Here is an 18,988-nt window from a genome sequence, read left to right as displayed (position 1 = left end):
TCACACTCACCAATCTCTGCCTGTCACAGTTGTACCACCTTTCTAATTATAAACCTGGGCCTTCACTCTCCAAGAATGGAAGTTTGGACAGGGCCATCTGTGGCCTAAAATTAGCCCCCTACCCCCCAGAAAGGCGCTCTGGCCCCTCTGTCTGATAGTACACTCACACATGCAAATGTACGTACACACACGCACACACACATGACCTACTGCACTTTTTACAACTCACAGCTCCTGTGGAAGCATCACACACTCCTTAGAGGAGCTTTCTATCATCTTTTCATTCTTTTTTTACTACGGGACTCGTGTGAAGAAAATGTGAAAAATCTTAACTTCGCCTCTAATTTCTTTGGAAATACCACCAGCAACCAACAAAGTAAGGTAAGTGTGTAATTGCTGTACAGCAAATCCTCATTTGCCACTGATATAAAGAATTTTTTTAAAGAATTTTTTTCAATATCCAAATGTCTATGTATGTCTATGAGTAAAATGCACTTAATTGATACCATGATTTGCCTTATATACAATAACCAAACTGTCTTTATGAGGGAACTGCAGGGTCATGTTGTTGTGTCTGTAGTTCACTGTAAGAAGAAACCAGAATGACAGGGATGCCAGTAGCGTTTGAGTTTGAGTCTATTATCATCTTTTTTTGCCATTGCAGATGAACTGGCTTTGACTTGCAATAGCCTGGAGTTATATTATGGTTCTGTGCCAAGCCGCCAACATGAGTTTGATGGACATTTCTAAGATCTTCTCCCTGCTGCAGCCCAAGGAGCAGGATGAGGACAACGAGCAGTGTCAGGCCTTGAACAATGCTGTGAGTGGCAACGATGTGGCTCTGCTCTCTGAGCTCCTGTCCCAGGAGCCTTACAGGAGGTCTATCAATGGACGAAGCGGGTGGGGCGTTCCAGTCAGTCCCTTGCGAACTGCCGCTGCCCTCGGACACCTGGGATGCCTGGAGTTGTTGTTGGAGCACGGTGCAGAGGTCAGCTAAAGAGAGCACTTACTGCACAATTCAGATTTGGATGATGAGGCAGATTTTTGAGTGTGTGTGAAGGGGCAGGGGACGATTTTACTACTGCACCAGCTAGTGGGAGTAATCGACTTCCTTGAGATTCCTGTTAAAAAATACAATAAAGTTTCTCAGACTGTTCTGTGGGGTCTTTTTCAGAAATAAGAGGTGAACATTTTTATTATATTTTATACTGCAGATCATTACTAGTAGTGACAAGCCCCCAACATTACTAACCACCTTAGCAGTTTGCTACAGTTGTACTGAGTCTTTCCTTTAAAGTCATAAATACAAATGCTGCTCTGTGTCATCTGGATGTGTAAATAGGACATTATTTTCTCTATAAGCTTCACAAGGTTGGTGTTAGGGTTAGTGTTGTGTATAAGCAAGGGTCCACATGTATTCACAAGCGAGACCAATGTGTTAAATTTAAATATGTTTTTTTTTTTTTTTTGATCCAAGGAGCGCAGTGTTAAATGAGTGCATAACTCTTTTAGGAACTTAGATCACTTAATCACAATCCTACTGTTAAAACATATTGTTGTGTTTGACACCAGGTGGACAGCCTGGATGTGAAGGCCCAGACGCCTCTGTTCACAGCTGTCAGTGGGAAACATCTGGACTGTGTGATTGCTCTGCTAAAAGCCGGAGCAGATCCTAATGGCAGCCAGTACAACAACTGCTCCCCAGTGCTAACTGCCGCCCGAGAGGGTGATGTAGATGTGCTCGGAGAGTTGTTACATTTTGGAGCTGAGGTGGATGTCAGGCCTAAAGTCCCAGACTGGGCCTCCAATGCCTCGGCCTGCAGCGGGCCCCTTTATATCTCAGCTGCTTATGGACACCTGGACTGCTTTAAACTGCTTCTCCTCCACGGGGCCAACCCTAACTACAACTGCACAGATGAGAATATGCTGGTCAGGATAAAGCAGCCGAAGACAGTTCTGGAGGTGTGTCTCCGTTATGGCTGTGGAAAGGAGTACATCCAGCTTCTCATAGACTTTGGGGCAGATGTGTATCTGCCTACTCTGATCATCGACAAGACAACGAAACAGAATGAAGCTCTGGGTCTGTTGCTCAAAGAGAGAGGTCAGACACTGATTGTAGGGGATTTAATAAGCATTTGAGAGGAAAATCTGTCAAAATGCTAATGTTTCATCCACCTTTATCTGTTTCCATTTCAGTTTGTCCCAAAACACTGATGTCACAGACACGGCTGGCAATTCGAAGAAGCATCCCCTTGGCTAATAAGGAGCCTGCCATTAAAAGTTTGGACATTCCTCTAATCGTGAGGAACTACCTGAACCATGAAACTGCCAAACTGATATGATGCCTGAATTAGAATTATATGGCTAGTGTCATTTTTTTTAATCAATTTCACGACTTGATAGTTAAACACACTAGACACACAATCTCAATGTGATCACGGTGTATTGTTAGTGTCCTCTGATGGTAATGTAAATTCTTTTTTTTAAAACGATTCTTATAACAAGACTGAGGTTTGTATTTGCTGATCTATTTATTAAATGCATTAAGTTAAAACATATATTTAAACTATGAAAAGCTGCGTGAAGTGTGTAGCTAGTACAAACACAGATCATCTTCACTGTTGGAAAAGCTGCTTGTTTGCGGGGGAAGTGTAACACAGTCGTTGACCACTAGAGACCACAGTAACACAACATATCATCAGCTTCTGTGCATCAGCTTTATCTCTTTCCTTTTCACTGGCATCTTTACACGATCACGTATAGTCTCACTCCAGTTACTTTGATATTCAGACACAACTGGAGACACAAACCAACACCGACACTGTCTGCATCACACCAGGATGTCTTAGATCTTTCCTCAACAACAGTCTTGCATCTGTGGACTTCAAAACACTAGGAAGCGGAACGATCAGCCTGCAGTTCAGCCAACTGGGAGAACATATTTGCATAAGTCTCATTACTTATTGATTACAGCATAGTTACTTGCAGGGTGCAATTTATGGATGGAAGCTTGTTGATCCCCCCCCCCAATCTTCTGTTGCCTTTTGAATAACAATTTGATGATAGTCGTATGGAATGTTGTTTTTTAATTTTTCAAAGTAGAGCCTTTTGTTTGTAATATGTCCTAGAAATAATGCGTCAGCTGTTGGGGATGGGGCCCAACAAACAGGAAATTATGTCATAAGGCAGGAAACCCTGTACAATGCCCTCACTCATGCTTTGACGCCTTGACACGTAGTTCTGTAGAGGTTTTATTTTCAACAAAAGTACAGCTATATCAGATATGGATTTATTTTTACAGCGAAGTACAACATATTCCCAGTGCTTCTGATTACATCAAAACATATAATGTACATACAGTTGACATCTCCACTCTCCCATTCACAGTTTCTGGATTGAATAGGCATTATTTTTCAGGTTTTTCATTTCTACAACAAATAATCAAACTCAAACTCCAACAAGAAAGAAAATGACATGTTTGCATATGGTAACAAAGGATATGGATATTGTAAGTACATTTTTCTGTGATAGGCAAAAAATCCAGACCTCAAACTAGATGGTATTATACAGTGAATAGATTCCAAAAGTGGGATGTCAGTCTTCCATTAACCTGTTGTCATGAACACCACATAAAATATGGCTCAGTGAAGACTCTGTTGTACCCTGACTATTCTGAAATAACACATAACCAGCCGCAAGGAGTTCCCACGGAAGATGCTGCTATGTAAATGTGAGTGAATGTGGTTACCGGCCCATGTACACCCTGGACAAAAAAGATTATCGCAAATCTGAGCAACCTCTGATGTTTTCAGTTGACAGACTGTTAACTTGGCGGTCTTAGTTTAATGAATGCAAAGTGAAAAAAAATACACGGAGGGCTGTCTTCTCAGCTCTCAGTGCAAGGTCAGACTGATAATTATATAGAAGAAAAATAAAACCGATATATATACACCCTTTAACAATGCCAAAGTGGTACTCTTTAATACTGAATTCAATAAATACAAGTCACAAAAGTACAAAATGTATTTGCACTCTCAAGTCATTGTACTTTAAAGAATCATTTGTTTAACTCTATATATACTATATATACTCTATATACTCAAGAGTATGAGTATATATGAGTGTGTCTTGAGGACTATTTTTATTTTTAGGTCATCCCAAGAGGTTTTACATTTATTCAGCTCCTCTGCTGGACTACAAATCTATACACAAACGCCCATGATCGGTGCTAACTCCTATTTGGTTCACTGTTGTCATAGAAATATTATACCCGTTTTGCCTCAGCAGTTAATGGCATTCCAAAAAAATAGCCAGCAGTTTGGACCATGACATTGTAGGTTGGAGTTAAAGAAAGGAAAGTCAAGGTTTTAAAATAGTGTTACAGTTTCTAGTACCCATTATACCTGGGCAAAGTGAGCATCAGTGCCTTTCATTTCACCTATCAACACTTCAGTCTTTGATTCAGCATGAGGAAAGGGTTTCCCTCCATTTGATAATAAATAAAAACAGAAGCTACAACCTGTAATGGAAAGTGAGCAGGAAACGGGTGGACAGAGAAAAGAACTCCCTTTAGTGAGATGTATGGGTTCACACACAAATGGTTCCGCAATATGGACCAAAGAAAATAAAAAATAAAATAAAATAAAAAAGGTTAAGTGAAACTAAACAATCTGTTAAGAGTTGTCTTAAGTCTCATGCAAAATATTGGATGCCACAAGCATGCATTTACCTGGTACTGAGGTCTACCGCACGCGAGAACTGGAACAACATTCGTCTCCAACGCAAAATACCAATATCCAAATATATGATCTGTTCTTTTTACAGTATTTACAGTGTGTATCTGATAAAGGTAAAATAGATGATTCTTCTTTTGATTCATAACTCATTGTTAATAACATACTTTAAAATGTGAAACCTAGCTTGACTAATGAAAATCTGTTTCCTACTATATATATTCAAATTAAATCCTTCAGCATGTTAAATAGATAATAAAGGAATTCTATGTAGTTTCTAAATATCTGAAATCCCAATTAATTAATTCCTCTTGTGCAATAAAATTACAGCTACGTAACGGTGACATAATATAATTAGGTGTTTAAAGTGTTTCAGTCAGACAGCACAGTATCTACTCATATGGAAAAGGCCTGATCTCTAAAGTTTCAGTCCGAGTGGATCACTGGGAGATGAGGAAATCCCAGTGTGTGAGAGAAACAGAGAGAGAAAGATAGAGAGAGAGAGAGAGATGCAAGTTCCACACTGAAGGGAAAATACATGACTAATTCAAATCTGCCTGTGAAACTGAATAGATAATCACTAGTGGAATGCTGGAAGGCACTGTTAGATAGCATCTCTCTTCTCCGCAGCAGAACGGGCCAGCAAGTGTGCATGATTACGTGTCTGTGTGTCTATGTGTGTGTGTGTTTGCTTACTTGCATGCTTTTGTCTGAATGTTGGTACTGGTGGTGGTGGGAAAGGAAAGTGGAAGAGTGGGGAGAATGGGGGGGTGGGCATCGCACGGGACCTGAGGTTATCATAGCCTGGGAACCATATCTTTTTGCTGTGCCAGACGATGGAATTATCTTCCAAAACAATCTCACTGGGAGCCATCTCTACAGACACCAGCAGCCAACTCACCCATTTCCCAACTTTCTTTACTGAAACAAAACATAAATTACACAAAATACAAAGCAATTCTAAGGTCTTTTTTTCCAATAGGTTATAAGGCCCGTAAGAAGGCAAACAAATGACATAGAATGATATATAACTCTTTCATATCACGTTGTAGTGAATAGTGAAGATATATAATGATATATCACATTGCACAAGTTGTCATACTGTATATGTACGGTCCATCAGGTGAAATAATTTAACACAAGATGTACTTCTGTATATGATGTCAAAATATGATAACAAACCATGGACAGATGTTTCACTTACATTCCAACTGTAGAAAAGAATACACCTTCATGATGTGTGTGTAAACTAGTGGCTTCTCCTCAGCTGATCTTGTCTTTTCTTTCGCCTCTGTGACAGGATCTCTCTCAGAGCAGCTTCGGGGACTTTGTTGATTAAACAAATCAATCTGATCAGGCCACAGTCTATTGTAAATCACTTAACAGTGCCAGAGCTAACTGCCAGAACAGGGATCAGCTCTGGAAAACAATGTGACAGGGAGGTGTGCCAAGATTTGAAGCTGAAGTCTTTAGAGATGCAGGAATCTGTTTGGAGAACACCTGCATGCTACAAATTAAATTCACCTCTCTGCATCCCTGTGGCATTAGCTACAACCTCTGCACTGAACCACAACCGACTGATACGGTTGTCCTGATCATTTCAAATTTCTGTGATTTTTGTGACCGTTTCCCCTCTGTGCTGGTTAGGGTGCTTTCCTACACTGTTTTATCGCATGTTTGAATCGCTCTTACTCAAAAGACAGAAATCATACTACTCATACTGAATATCTGCTGTGCTTTTTACAATGTGAGCAATACAAAAAAATTAAGTCTTTTTTTTTTTTTTTTACAGCTGACATGAAAAAGAAATATTATTTTAGACCTTGGCCAATACTTCAACGTCGCTTTTAGTTCTCAGTAGATTTCCAGAGGTAGGCTGTGCTCTTTCCAAACACCCAGTGAGCTGCCAGCACAGTGCTACAGGGGTGGTCTCTGGGGAGAGTGGGGGAGTGGCGCTGACACAAGGCAGGTGGACCGTAGCCTGCCTATCTCCTGCTCCCAGCTGTTTCATCTGAGCGGCAAGCTCTCAGTCAAATGCAACCCACAGCCCCTCAGCGTGATCGGATATGAATACCCTGTCAAAAGCAGTTGGTGAAAGGATGTAAATATTCTATTGATGTCCCGACTATTGATTTGTTCCCTGACCCATCCTATCATGGCCAATGGCAGGTTTCCAGAAGAATGAAGCTTTTCCTCTGAGAGCCACTGACTCACAGAGGCTGAGCAGGTGGATAGAGAGATAGAGAGGGCGAAAGAGTGACGCAGAGAAGGAGGGAAACACTGTGAACATCAGACTTGGTGAAGAGAGGGCTACTATGTGCAGACAGGCTGGAGAGAGTACGTCAATTATTAAGAGGAGATCCAGACGCAGACATCAGCAGAACAAAGACGGCCCAACCACTCTGTGATCAGTGTCAGGATGGATGCAACTCAGAGGTGATGCTGACAGTGGAGCACCACAGGTCCTCCAGATGAAACAGTCAGTAGCTGAGGCCCGTCAATATTCAACCTCACATTCAGTAGAATGCAACAAGCAATCTCACATAGCAGCACAGCAGGATCTCAGCTTTTGGACACAATCATACTAGTATGACTGACCTGGCTTGGCCTAGTTTTTCTTCCCCGATATCGATTAAAAAGCAAATAATGTAACAATCTCTGTAACTCCAGGACATTCAGGTGGTGTGCATATGCAGAATCCGAGGGAAAGAGTTCATGACAGTCGACTCAGCTGAGAGAAGAGTGATAACTAAGAACAATACTAACATATATGAATTTCAAAGTTTTTATTTTTTCTCATTTTTATTCTGAGTCTTCAGTCCTCTTGCTACTTCCAGTCACACTCTTTATTGGTCCTTAACTTCGAAGTCTCTTGTGTGTTTATGTGTGTTTTCGTATTTTTCTTCGTCATGGTACATGATCATCCAGTGTTTAGTGCTTCTAAGAAAAATAGCTGGTCCTTCAGAAGAGTCTTTGTATCTCTATTTCTTAAATGGAGCTAATCTACTAAAATTCTGCCAGAAGGGAGCCTGGCCTCTTTTGGATTGACTGAATTCAAAAACCTCTCCTTGTGCCATGTCCTCCGTTACCTCATACTGCCCCCCACTGATGGGGTCCTGGGGGGGCGGGTATGAGGGGGGTGTGCACCTGTTTACACCTAGGAAGGCAGGTGCCAAGAGAGCAGGAGGAAGGTATGAAGGGAGGGGGACAAGGAGACAGTGCAGGACACAAAGCAAAAGAGAAAAAGAAAAGCAAAAAGCAAAAAAGAAACACTGTCAGTATTGTATATGAAGCCGACACAACAACACAACATCAAGTCATGCTTCCACATGAAACAGGCGCGTAGACACACAAAATGAGACTTCATTGTTAACATTCCTGCATATTAAACCTGGGATATGATACAGTATGATCATATGATGACAGCTGAATTGAGAGGAAAGTGGAATTCAGCTCTAGCAATGACACAAGGGAGACTAAAGATGCTATTCAATCAAACTCTGTAGCAGGCAAACAAGAGAACCAACAGATTACATCTGATACAGTGATGATACCAGGCATTTGGACAAGGGACACTGTTCTTCATGTTTGTTGACAGCGCATTTGCTTGAATAGCACCCTCGACACTTGAGAACACAAGAGTGGCAAAAATAGAGCCAACAGAAAGCTGTTAATATGCATTTAACTACAGTCTACAATGTCATTTAGCTACAGTCTACAAGCATCACAACTATGCTAATGTAATTAAACATTAGATACAATCAATATTTGGTGATGAAATATTCAAAAGTTGCCATGGCATCTTAGAAAAAAGTGGAAAGGTGACTAACAGTATCTTTTGTAAAGAGTATTTTGCCAAACACTGTTGTAGCAGTTACAAGGGTTTGATCTATTCGTGTTAGTGAAACCTGTTTATCTTGGATAGTCAAGATAATGCTTGTAAACAGATTGGACAGTGACAGCATGCTCCAATGCCAGCGGTAATCACAACACCTCCCAATGCTGCTTAGCAGTTGCCATGGCATCTTATTGTGCTAATTCTAAGGAGAACTCCAATGCATATACCTTTATCATTTTCAAACCATGTCCATACAACATGGCCCTCTTTCTCAAGATGAAATCTATAAATGAATCTGAAATTCAAGAGAGTACTTCACCTTGTGCCAGCCATGTACACATACAGCACTTAGAAACACACAACATATACTTCTGACAGACATCTACAGGGAACCTAACGTCAGAGAGAACATTCCAGCAGGGGTCATTGGTTAATAATACCTCAATGGATGGTCATGCTTATTGTGAAACTGGCAGTAGCAAGAACATCAGTAATGGTAAATGTACAAACATCTAGCCTAGCACTATAATGGCTAAATCTTAAAGGATGATACCAGAAGTTTGGACATGTGGGCCGTGTGTCTTTGATGCTTCGTCAAGCTAGCATCTTGAATAATTTCCTGTTTTTTCTGTTAGTGAGATAGCTGGTAGCTGTTGTGGTTAAAGCCGCTGTCATTTAAACAGAGTAGAATGTTACATAAAACACAGTGTGTTGCATTAATATAGCAAAATGTCAAGATTATATTGATGCTTCTCTTGACATCAAGGTGTCATGTTGTTCCACTGTGCTAGACTACACAATGTCCAAACATTTTATTTTAGATGATAATAATAATTAAAAAAAAAGGCAAAGCAACAACTCCCCTATCTCACCAAAAAAACAGTTGTCCAAGATTTTAAATCATTTCAAGACAGGCATGACACAAGACCCACATTTCATAACCACGTGTATCACCCTTTAAAGTCAATACTTCATGCAAACAGCCCTCTGTCTTTTCATTGATGCTTAACAGCTGCTATACAACTTATATCGTGTCATCCTTATGAGTGTGCTGACAGACATTTAACTCAAAGTAAAAAAGCGATAATAGCGAGAAGACATGAATCCACTTAACTTTTCTAGCTTACGTGAGTACAAGGCTAGTCTACACCCATTCATAAGCAAAGTATGCGTGTTTAAAAAAATGCAGAAAGTAAAAAAAGAGAGCAGGGTAAGGGAAGAGTAAACAGCGATGAGAAGACAGAGCAGACCAGCGAGGAAATAAAAGGGAAATCACCTGATATCTTCTTGTTGCCTCACCTTTCTGTTTGGTCACCTTTCTTACTGTCATGGCTGCCTGCCGCTTCTGGTACTCAGAGATCTCAAAACCTAAACAACAACAATATTTTACACTGAATAAATCTTTCATGCGGCGTCTGTAGAACATGATATTTCGAGATTGTTTTATTATTTTTTAAATAAAGTTACATAAAAATAACGCTCTGCTTTTAAATGTACAATTATCACATCTGGCTACAGCATGAGCTTGAACAGGCCAATAAAACCCAAATTATGATGGTTACGCTCTGTGAAGCTCATGTCATGTGCTGCAGTTTTGTTTTTTCTGTGGCAACTACAACATATAAGTGAAGCTACATTGAATAAAACTAATGCTTCCCAAAGAAGAACGTGCACTGAGGTGTATGACTAACCAATTTTCTCGTCTTCCTGCACCATCTTCCGCTCCTCGTGGAAGGCCCTCAGCCAGCGGATCTTCTCCTCCGGCTTCTTGGCCAGGAAGATGTGAATCTCCTCGCTGTCTCTGCTGCACAGTTTGAAGGCGTTCTTAACACTGACATTGAAGTCGTCATCACGCCCATCTATGGCATCCCGCACCTCGTAGCGATCCATGTCGATGCGGCCTTTGTAGTAAAGGATGTCCCGGCGTATCAGATCCTGGGCAAGTGGAGAGGAAGGTGTCTATTAATATATGTGTGTGTGTGCGCGCATGTGTGTGCTGAACCTTGGAGGTGTCAACAAGCATCCTTCCCTTGCTATCCTGAGAGTCTGTCTTATGCAACCCTTTCCATCTGCTGCCCAAACATACAAACAAACACCTTCCATACACAGTGCAGAATGCCAGTTTCTCTGCAAATCTGCTCCTCGCTTGATAGCACAAAAAATAAAACTAAGAAATTATATTTTGACAGTGGCTTTTACACAGAGACACAACACTACAATCTTTGTTTACATTGCTCAGTATTTGTGTCAGAAATGCGTTGATTCAATTCTGTTAATGTTTAAGAGAATCCTCCGTGGTTCTGTTGTACTGGACTGTGTCGATCGTTTCTCTGTCATACTGTGGCTTTTTTACAGCCCATCACCAATAACGCTGTTGTGTAAATTTGTTTGTTTTCATACATACATAAGCCAAATTACTTTAGTTAGCTCACCTCATGTTAAATTAGTGACATACTCATTTTATGAATATTAGCTGAATTATCTTCATATCATTTGATTTATACTTTTTTTAGCTAACTAATAATTAACAAGATCCACACTGTTTGTTTTACACATCCATAATGGAAGGATTATTTAGTCTAAATGATAAAACATTACAATCACTTAAAGGCCAGGATGATGTTTTGAAATTGCTTGATATGTCTGACCAACAGTCCAAAACCAAAATTAGTTTATGTGGTTAATACAGGCTTTCAGTAGAATATCTGGCTTATATTTGATTTGGATATTTAAAATAGCAGGTTCAACATTACTTACTATTATGTGTTATTACAATAAATCATATTTCTTGTGTGGTTTCCAGCAGTATATAATGATTCAACTTAAATGACTTAATGGGACCTAGAACACAAATCAGGATGAAAAATAAACCACTCCATTAAATTGATTTAAGGTTTTAAAGAAATTCAAATCCATTATACTGTAAATCAGTCAGATCCCTTGACAGTGTATTTAGTAATAGTGACAGTATTTGCTAAAGCTCTGATTGTAAAGACTGAAATGACACAAAAATAGAATTTAACAACCTCCTCTGTGCTCAATCCACTACTGAGATGTTCCAATTTAACCTTTATGTGTGCAGTTTTATCCTGTGGCCCGTAGGTAAATATTTTATAACTTTAGAGTCCAAAGCAGACAGGTTTTAATTTGAGAAACTGAATTTATTGATATCTTGGTTTACTCTCACACAACAAAAAGAAAAGCAGCAATTCTTCAGACTGAAAATTACTGAACTTAATGACTGAACTAGTGAATTATTCACCGACATAATAATTTAATTATCTAATCAAATATTGGACTAATTGTTTTAGCTCTAAACCGGTACAGTCATGTCCTAATTTGCTGAAATAAGAACTAAACAAGTTTTACTATAAGGTCAAGAAAGGTAAAAATAACTGGCATCTGTTAAAAAAACCATGCATGGACAAATCTGCATCCGTGTGCTGATAAAGAAGAGATGAAAGCCAAAGATGGAAGTCTACTTGCAACGTGCTACTAACACGCTCTAAGGGCTGCCATTACACATGCAGTACTAGGAAACCTCAAGAAGAAAGTGCAGAACGAAGGCTAGAATTTAAAGTTTAGTTCATCTTAGAACTGAACTTATTTAGTGGACCAGAACAGCAAACACACATGGCGATCTGCAGACACACCAGAATTTATTTCTGGTGCCAGAAATGTTTAGATGTGATAGAATGAAGAGGGTGGGGGTGAGGACAGACGAAAGAGTAGAAGAATAGAAATATAATACATCAATATGTGTATTGGTCTCTGTTTTTTTATTTTTATTTGACACATATGTGGATGTGATAATGCAGTTATTTAGTCCATGTGTGTTTGTAAGTGCCCGTCGCCTTTTCTGTCTGTGTGCCTGTGTGTATGTATTGTTGGGTTTAGCCGAGCGTGAACATCCGTCTGACAGGGGAGCACAGCCTTGGTGCATTAGAACCCAATCTACCACAGCTCCATTTTGTGAAAGGTGCTGAGGAATTGGACGCAGCTTCACTGAGGACTGGTGTGTCTCATGCAGCATTATGTAATGTGTATATTTGCAGCACTAATGTTAAATAAAAGTCACATTGCCTTCAAGCATCTCTGTCACCAGGCATGTGACACACAACTTTTAGAAACACATGGATGAGGGTGAGTTTTACAATGAGGTCTTCAAGTAAAAAAGGAAAGAAGTCAAGCTGAGAAATGTATGATAGCAGCCACAGTACCTTCTTACAGAGGACCAGCTGGTGATCAAAGAGGAAAAAGACTCGCTGCTGGCTGCGTCCATACGGTTGATAGATCCATGACAACTCCCCAGTGTAGATGAGCTCCGAGCTCCTGTCCAAGATATCATCCCCCTAGACACACATGCAAACACAGAAAAACAGTTAATACACCTGTTTACTTATCGTGGATTTATACTTAGGACTTACTGCCTGTGGCAATGTGCTAGACAAGTTCTGTTATGCCTGAGACAAAGTGGATGATGGTATAGTGATGTCATCAACTTGGGATTGGAAATTATACGTTTTGAAAGGAAGGTCAATGTTCAGAAGCTAGTAAAACAATGCAGAATGTGTGAGGGTGCTCATGACATAATGGGAACAACATATATAACATAGATATTTGTTTAAACTATAGACCGTTTAAAAGCAGGTAACAAGTTGTGAGATATTTTACAAATTTGTGAAGGACAAATGTTTAGGCTACTGCCGGCATTACTCGCTATTCTGTGACAAAAATGAGTAACATTAAGTGCAATTAATATTTCAATAGGGATTCAATAAAATGCTTTTAAACCCAAATTTATTAAAGTTCTGGAATATTCCTTTATATAATGTTGAAAAGGTAATCTATATTAGACAATTAGTCATCCAATTCAGGGTTCTGCCTTGCTGTAAAAGTGAAGTTGTTCTTTTCAGGTTATTAAAATTTGTTAAGGAAATAGAGGATTTAAATTTTAAAAAATGCAACGATAAACAAAACACTATATCAATTTTTGTTCAAGGTTTTAGACATAAGGTTTTGGAATCTGTCTACAATTAAAAAAAGGTCTGTCCTCTTATGTACATGTCAGAAATATACGAAGGTTTTTTTCTTTGTAAATAATTCAAAGAAATAATTCAATTAATCACTTTTATGGCGTTTTATGGCTAGATTTGGGGATGTGGAGTAATGTAAATTACTTCATCTTTAGGTGAAAGCTATAAGTGAACATATGGGTTAAGCAGACCAAATAAATTTAGCCAGTAAGAGAACAGCACTTATCATCAGATGCTTGGTAATTATTGCGCACTTGAAGCATACACGTACCTCCCAGTCCAGAACAGAGGCTTGCCACTGGGCGATCTTGTCAATGTTCTCCAGCCTCCTCTTCCTTTCGTTGATCTGCTGAGTGACGTTCCTCATTACTGCCAGGGCTGCTGCCACGTATCGATAGTCACTATGGACACAGTGTACACGTAATTACTCCTGGCTGTTACAAGATAAAGTTATAGCTTTTGGAGATTGGCCACTATCTAAAATAGACATGTGATGTTGTAGTATTTAATGATACAAAGTAGCCTATTAAAGACAGGGGTTATAAACTCAAGTAACAACAGTACATCTGCTGGAACAAAGTCAAAATCACACACCACTATTTAAATCCAATCAGCAAGTTTCTCTATCCACAGCTAGCTCTGACTGTGTCTATGCTAACTGAGCTGGATTCATCCCTCTGGCTTAGATGTGCAATGGATCCAATTCTCACTTTGAAGGATATTACATGTGTGTGTTACACTACTGTGTGTGTGACAGAGAGCAGGCCTATATCTGGCAGATTTTCCGCAGTCAAACACTGTGATCTGGCAGGCTTTGCTGGCAGAGCTGGCACCTGTCCCTCTCTGGCTGAGAACGCGTGGTTTGTAATTGACCTGGAGCTGGCTGAGACACGCTGAATCATATACACCATGTTTCTGCGGGATTGCACGCATGAGTTTGCACATCTGGATGCTCATATATGCATCTGTGCATGGAAGATCTGCAAATGTTTAGGCTGTGTGTTTCTGTGTGCATGCAGTGTGCAGAATACTGATACTTGTGTATGTGCCAGCAAAATCCCAAACTCATATTTAATCGGTAATCTATTTTTATACAGAGGTATTGGCAAACATCCTATGGCTATGTACTGATATGAAAATCATTTTAACTTGTTTAGGAATTGCTAGGCGGTAGCATACATTTCCAACACAAGTTAGATCCCTTGATGAAATATCTGCCTCAAAAAGATTTACAGAAAGATGGTAAAACAGACCAAAACATTTGTTTCAGTTCAACCATGGATAATCACCACTTCAGCCGAATAAACCCAACACCTGCAATATCTGGATCGCAACACAATGAACCTCGCAATGCAATGCAATGATGCATCAATAATAGCGTCTTTTTTAAGAAACAAATGAACTAGCATCAAAAAGGCACACATTCAGCGAATTAAACACGATTACACGTGGACACAGCGTACAGTACCTGTGCTCCTGTGCAGTGTATTTGAGAAGCTCAGCCAACTGGAGTGGATATTTGCAGATTTTCTGGACAGGAGTGAGCAAGAAGCCATCTATGGCTATGTCGATCATTTGCTGGAGGAGGCGGCAGGCCTCGAAGAAGTGCTGGTACCTGCCATCCCTCATCAGTTTGCTCAGCTCCATGCAGGCATCCAAGTGGTTGTTACAGTATTCTGAATAGATCCAAAAGCCATCTTGCTGTTGAGCAAAGGAGTACAGAAGGACATTGTCAGAGAGAAAAAAAAGTTCTGAATCTTTTATTCAATTAAACATGCTGGGGAAAAGCCAAAATGTACAGAAGACTGACTACGGTTGCTAAAATTTTTATTAGAGCTGTTTTCTCAAGATCATTACTTAATTATCTCGTTATCTTGAGATAAACTGTTTGCTGGTGACTTAATTAACTCCCCTACTTAACTGTTATCGCAAGATAACGAGATAATTAAGTTCTGATCTTGAGATAACAGGCCTAACACAATTATTAGCAATTATGGCTGCTCTTGGCTGGACAGTGTGTACACATCTATTTATGTTTCATCCTAATTTTTATCGCAGTGTTAAAAAGGACAATACATATGATTATATAACTGATTGATAATATGATTATATAACTCACATGTTCTAAAAAGCATGGTCCAATTTCAGAGAGGTGTGGTTCCTCTGTGTTATACTGTTTTTCCAAGTCTCTAACAAAGCCCATCTGGAAGCGGTATATGTCTTCAATGTTCCCAAAGATGACCTTAAGCTGGTCGTCATTGAACATATCCACACGCTTTCTGCACTGGCGCAGGTAACCCTGTAACAAAATACATTACTACTGTGAGGTTTATTAAAACATGACTACAGCACAATGAAAAATACACCTTAGCTTGTTTAATTTTATCATTATTTTTTGAATTCTTTGTAATAAATACATTAAGTCATTCTTTAAATATGATTCACTTTAATTGAAATGAGCTATGACACACTAGAAGCTTTTGTAGAGTCAAAAACAATTTTGTATAGGTCGAACTGTGGCCTCAGTTTGTCAGTCCAATTCTTGTGGTTAATTAAATGCCCTGAAGCTTTGGCACTTTGGGAAAGGATTTGCTGTAAGAGGTAGGTTTTTGCTATTTCACACTCCACCAGCCAGAATTCTCTCTATTGTTTTTGTAAAATGCACATGCTATGGCTTTGCACTTTTGTTTCTTAAAGTCAAGCTCAACCTAAATAATCTAAATTAAAATAGTGACTTAATTTGATTGTTCACCTTATTAACTAGCATAGCCATTCAATCACCGAGCGTTCTATTGAAGATCTGGATTGTACTGACAGCCCGATGACATTTTGGCTTCATGTGCACAAGGACTTTTTCTTCCAATTAGCTTTCCAAGCATTTAGAGCCTTTTACTTTTTCCTACATGACTTTTGGCATGTTTGACAAAAGTTATAAAGAGCATATATCTCCTCTGTGACTGGCTTGTCCATAAGCCTTTTCCAAGTATAGATAGCAATCACCTCTAGTGTGCTTCTTGCCTCTTCATGTTTATGGCAAGTTGAAAAATGCAGTTCACCCGCAGGCAAGAAGAGTAGAGGTGAGAAGGTAAAATATGCTTTATCCTTTATTCCAACCATTTTTAAACATTATGCTGCACCCAGAATACACACACACAAAGTGCACAGTGGATTAAGGAAAGATGATTAGATAAGCAAAAATGTGCTCTAAAAAACCTTGCCCACTCAAAGTCAAAGTGATGCAAAGGTATCTTGTTCTGCACAGCTAGCAACTTTGCAATGGCTATGCTGTGATAAACAAAATGTAAGTACTGGATCACATGAAGAAATGATGTATGAAATTGTGTGAGTTGTCTATTTTTAAGTTACTGTAACACCAGGAAGATCAACTGGTGGCAGCAGTGTGGCTGCTACCACAACTGTGAACAACTGGCATACTGTTTTCATAGTGAAGAAAAAGAGCATCACTAAATCACTGTGTAGCATCAACATTCTGTTTCTCCTCTCACATGCTTCAGTTCTTTATCATTTACCTTTCTTATTGCACCTTCCCACTAACACATAACCGGGAGTGTATAATCATGTGTCTTTTGGTGAATTTGTGTATGTGTTTTTACATACAGTACCTCACAGATATCCTTGAGGTGTTTTATGTAGTGTCTCTCTGTACTCATGATTTCATTGATGACGTTAGCTCTCATCTGGTCTCTGTTCTGGAGCGGCGAGCCCAGACACAGGCAGTCATTGGTGGGGTCCAGGTGCCCATTCTGCACCTCGCTGGTCCCCTCGGCAGGCTCTGCTCCTCCATCCTCCTGGTTCACCCACAGCTGAAGAATAAATACAGTACATTCACACAAACACAGAGCCACACATACATGAACTTGAAAAAAAATGTGCACTGTGAAGTACAGTATATAGTGAATAAAACACATATATTTTTGCATTGCATAATCAACCGTTTCCCAGAAAATTGTTACCACTCACTCATCATGAGCATGAATGCACACACACCACATATATCAACATATATTCCACGCATACAGAGCTTCAATAGGAGACTCTTTATCAGCTTGGACAGTAAGTGAGACTCTTGGTCCAGGATGTCAGAAAGGTTTGGTACAAACTGCCAAACCCCCCTAAGTTAAAAAGAAAGGTCTTTTTTTTTTTTAGACTAATGCCCAGAGAATATTCACTACCCTTCTTTGGTCTTAAGTGTGACTCCATTCTGCACATCTGCATGCATATACACTCACACACCATCTCACAATTTCTTCACACAAGCATGCACTCACCAACACACACTCACACACCATCCACATACATAGCCTGTCACACTTTCGCTCATAGAAAGGGCAGAGTAAGTGTGGTTTCAGATGCCCAGCAGCCAACACCTGATGACACACAGTTTGCCAAGAGAACATCAAGGAACCGACGGGTAGAATGCCAAACACAAGATGAAAAATGCAGCTCCACAGACAAGCAGAGTGACGGGTGGTAGAGCACTGACTGCAGACGAGAACTAGTAGCGCAGTGTTAAGACTGAGAAATAGTGAGAGTCAACAGTAAATAGAATACTGAAAAAAATAGGCCCGGTTTTAAATAGACATAAATAAGAATAATAATAATTCCAATATCCATGTAATTGTACATGACTATATTTGTAGAGTTTGGGTACAGGCCTTTGAAAAGACATTTACCATTATCTTTACTTTTGACTCATCAGTTTCGCCTCTCTATCGACCCCGTTGAAGATGATGTGATAACGTCATGAGTACGTTAATGTTTGGAAATGTCAAGGGTACGTTGCGTGGACAGACTAGAGCGGGCGGGTGGGCGGGCAGGCTGGATGGGTAGATGAAGCTGGGAAAAACGCACCTTTGACGTGGTGTTTTGGAACCGTGGAGTTGCTATGGGGTTGATATAGAAAACCTGTTTTGTTTGGGGCTGAGGAGGGTGGGGTTCCACCTTGGAGAGAGAGAATGACAGAACAGAAAGATACTTTTTGGTTGACAGTCAGTCAGCCTGTCTGCCCTGCCCTCTCAGGAGTGAATATGGAAGGGTGGACTGGTGGGAATGGCCATGAGGAGTGTCTGTAGGGGGTGTGTGTATGTGTGGTGGTGGTGGTGGGGGGGGTGTTCTGTTGTAGAAGTCTCCACCTACAACAAGGATGCTAATTCTTCCTTTAGTAATTACGTGAAAGAACATACTGTACAACAGGTAGATGGGTCAGTTCTCTTTGTTGGGTTTTGTTGAGTATGTGGGTGATAATCACAATGTAAAGTGAACATATTGTAAATTCAAGATTTCAACAGTATGAGTTGAGGTTGATGCCAAACAAAAAATGGGCTCATCAGCATCTTTGTTTTGTTGTCCCTGAACACCCA

General features: G+C 39.9%; 2 protein-coding genes across 15 annotated transcripts in view; one reads left to right on the top strand and one right to left on the bottom strand.

The window, feature by feature from the left end:
• The first annotated feature begins 153 nt into the window (after positions 1–153).
• On the top strand, positions 154–4,016 carry asb12b (ankyrin repeat and SOCS box-containing 12b). 2 transcript variants are annotated; one of them, XM_067518120.1, is made up of 4 exons: positions 154–376; positions 665–988; positions 1,573–2,101; positions 2,197–4,016. In XM_067518120.1, the coding sequence occupies exons 2-4, from the start codon at positions 704–706 to the stop codon at positions 2,340–2,342; spliced, it is 960 nt and encodes a 319-aa protein (XP_067374221.1). In that variant the 5' UTR covers positions 154–376; positions 665–703; the 3' UTR covers positions 2,343–4,016. The 2 variants fall into 2 exon arrangements, with proteins under 2 accessions (XP_067374221.1, XP_067374220.1); XM_067518119.1 differs by having other exon boundaries at positions 155–381.
• Positions 4,017–5,633: 1,617 nt separating this feature from the next.
• Positions 5,634–18,988, bottom strand: part of LOC137133938 (rho guanine nucleotide exchange factor 9) — a 40,517-nt gene continuing 27,162 nt past the window's right edge. For 7 of the 13 annotated variants that reach the window (XM_067518106.1, XM_067518111.1, XM_067518116.1 and 4 more), the window contains 9 exons: positions 18,480–18,569; positions 17,231–17,431; positions 15,727–15,906; positions 15,076–15,308; positions 13,879–14,008; positions 12,792–12,923; positions 10,263–10,506; positions 9,871–9,939; positions 5,634–7,890 (listed from right to left, as the gene is read on the bottom strand). In XM_067518106.1, coding sequence (XP_067374207.1) covers positions 7,715–7,890; positions 9,871–9,939; positions 10,263–10,506; positions 12,792–12,923; positions 13,879–14,008; positions 15,076–15,308; positions 15,727–15,906; positions 17,231–17,431; positions 18,480–18,569 — 1,455 coding nt within the window. In that variant the 3' untranslated portion in view covers positions 5,634–7,714. The other 6 variants (XM_067518107.1, XM_067518118.1, XR_010915346.1 and 3 more) reach the window with 5 other exon arrangements.

This window comes from Channa argus, chromosome 10, assembly GCF_033026475.1.
Source record: "Channa argus isolate prfri chromosome 10, Channa argus male v1.0, whole genome shotgun sequence".
In the NCBI taxonomy this organism is placed as follows: domain Eukaryota; kingdom Metazoa; phylum Chordata; class Actinopteri; order Anabantiformes; family Channidae; genus Channa; species Channa argus.
The sequence above is the reverse complement of the archived record's forward strand: the minus strand, read 5'-3'. Positions and strand labels throughout refer to the sequence as shown.

Excerpts from the sequence above, each read along its gene's own strand:
- asb12b (XM_067518120.1), top strand. The coding sequence starts at position 704 with ATGGTTCTGTGCCAAGCCGCCAACATGAGTTTGATGGACATTTCTAAG. Across the intron at positions 989-1,572 it reads TGTTGGAGCACGGTGCAGAG|GTGGACAGCCTGGATGTGAA; the intron begins GTCAGCTAAAGA and ends GTTTGACACCAG. Across the intron at positions 2,102-2,196 it reads TCTGTTGCTCAAAGAGAGAG|TTTGTCCCAAAACACTGATG; the intron begins GTCAGACACTGA and ends TTTCCATTTCAG.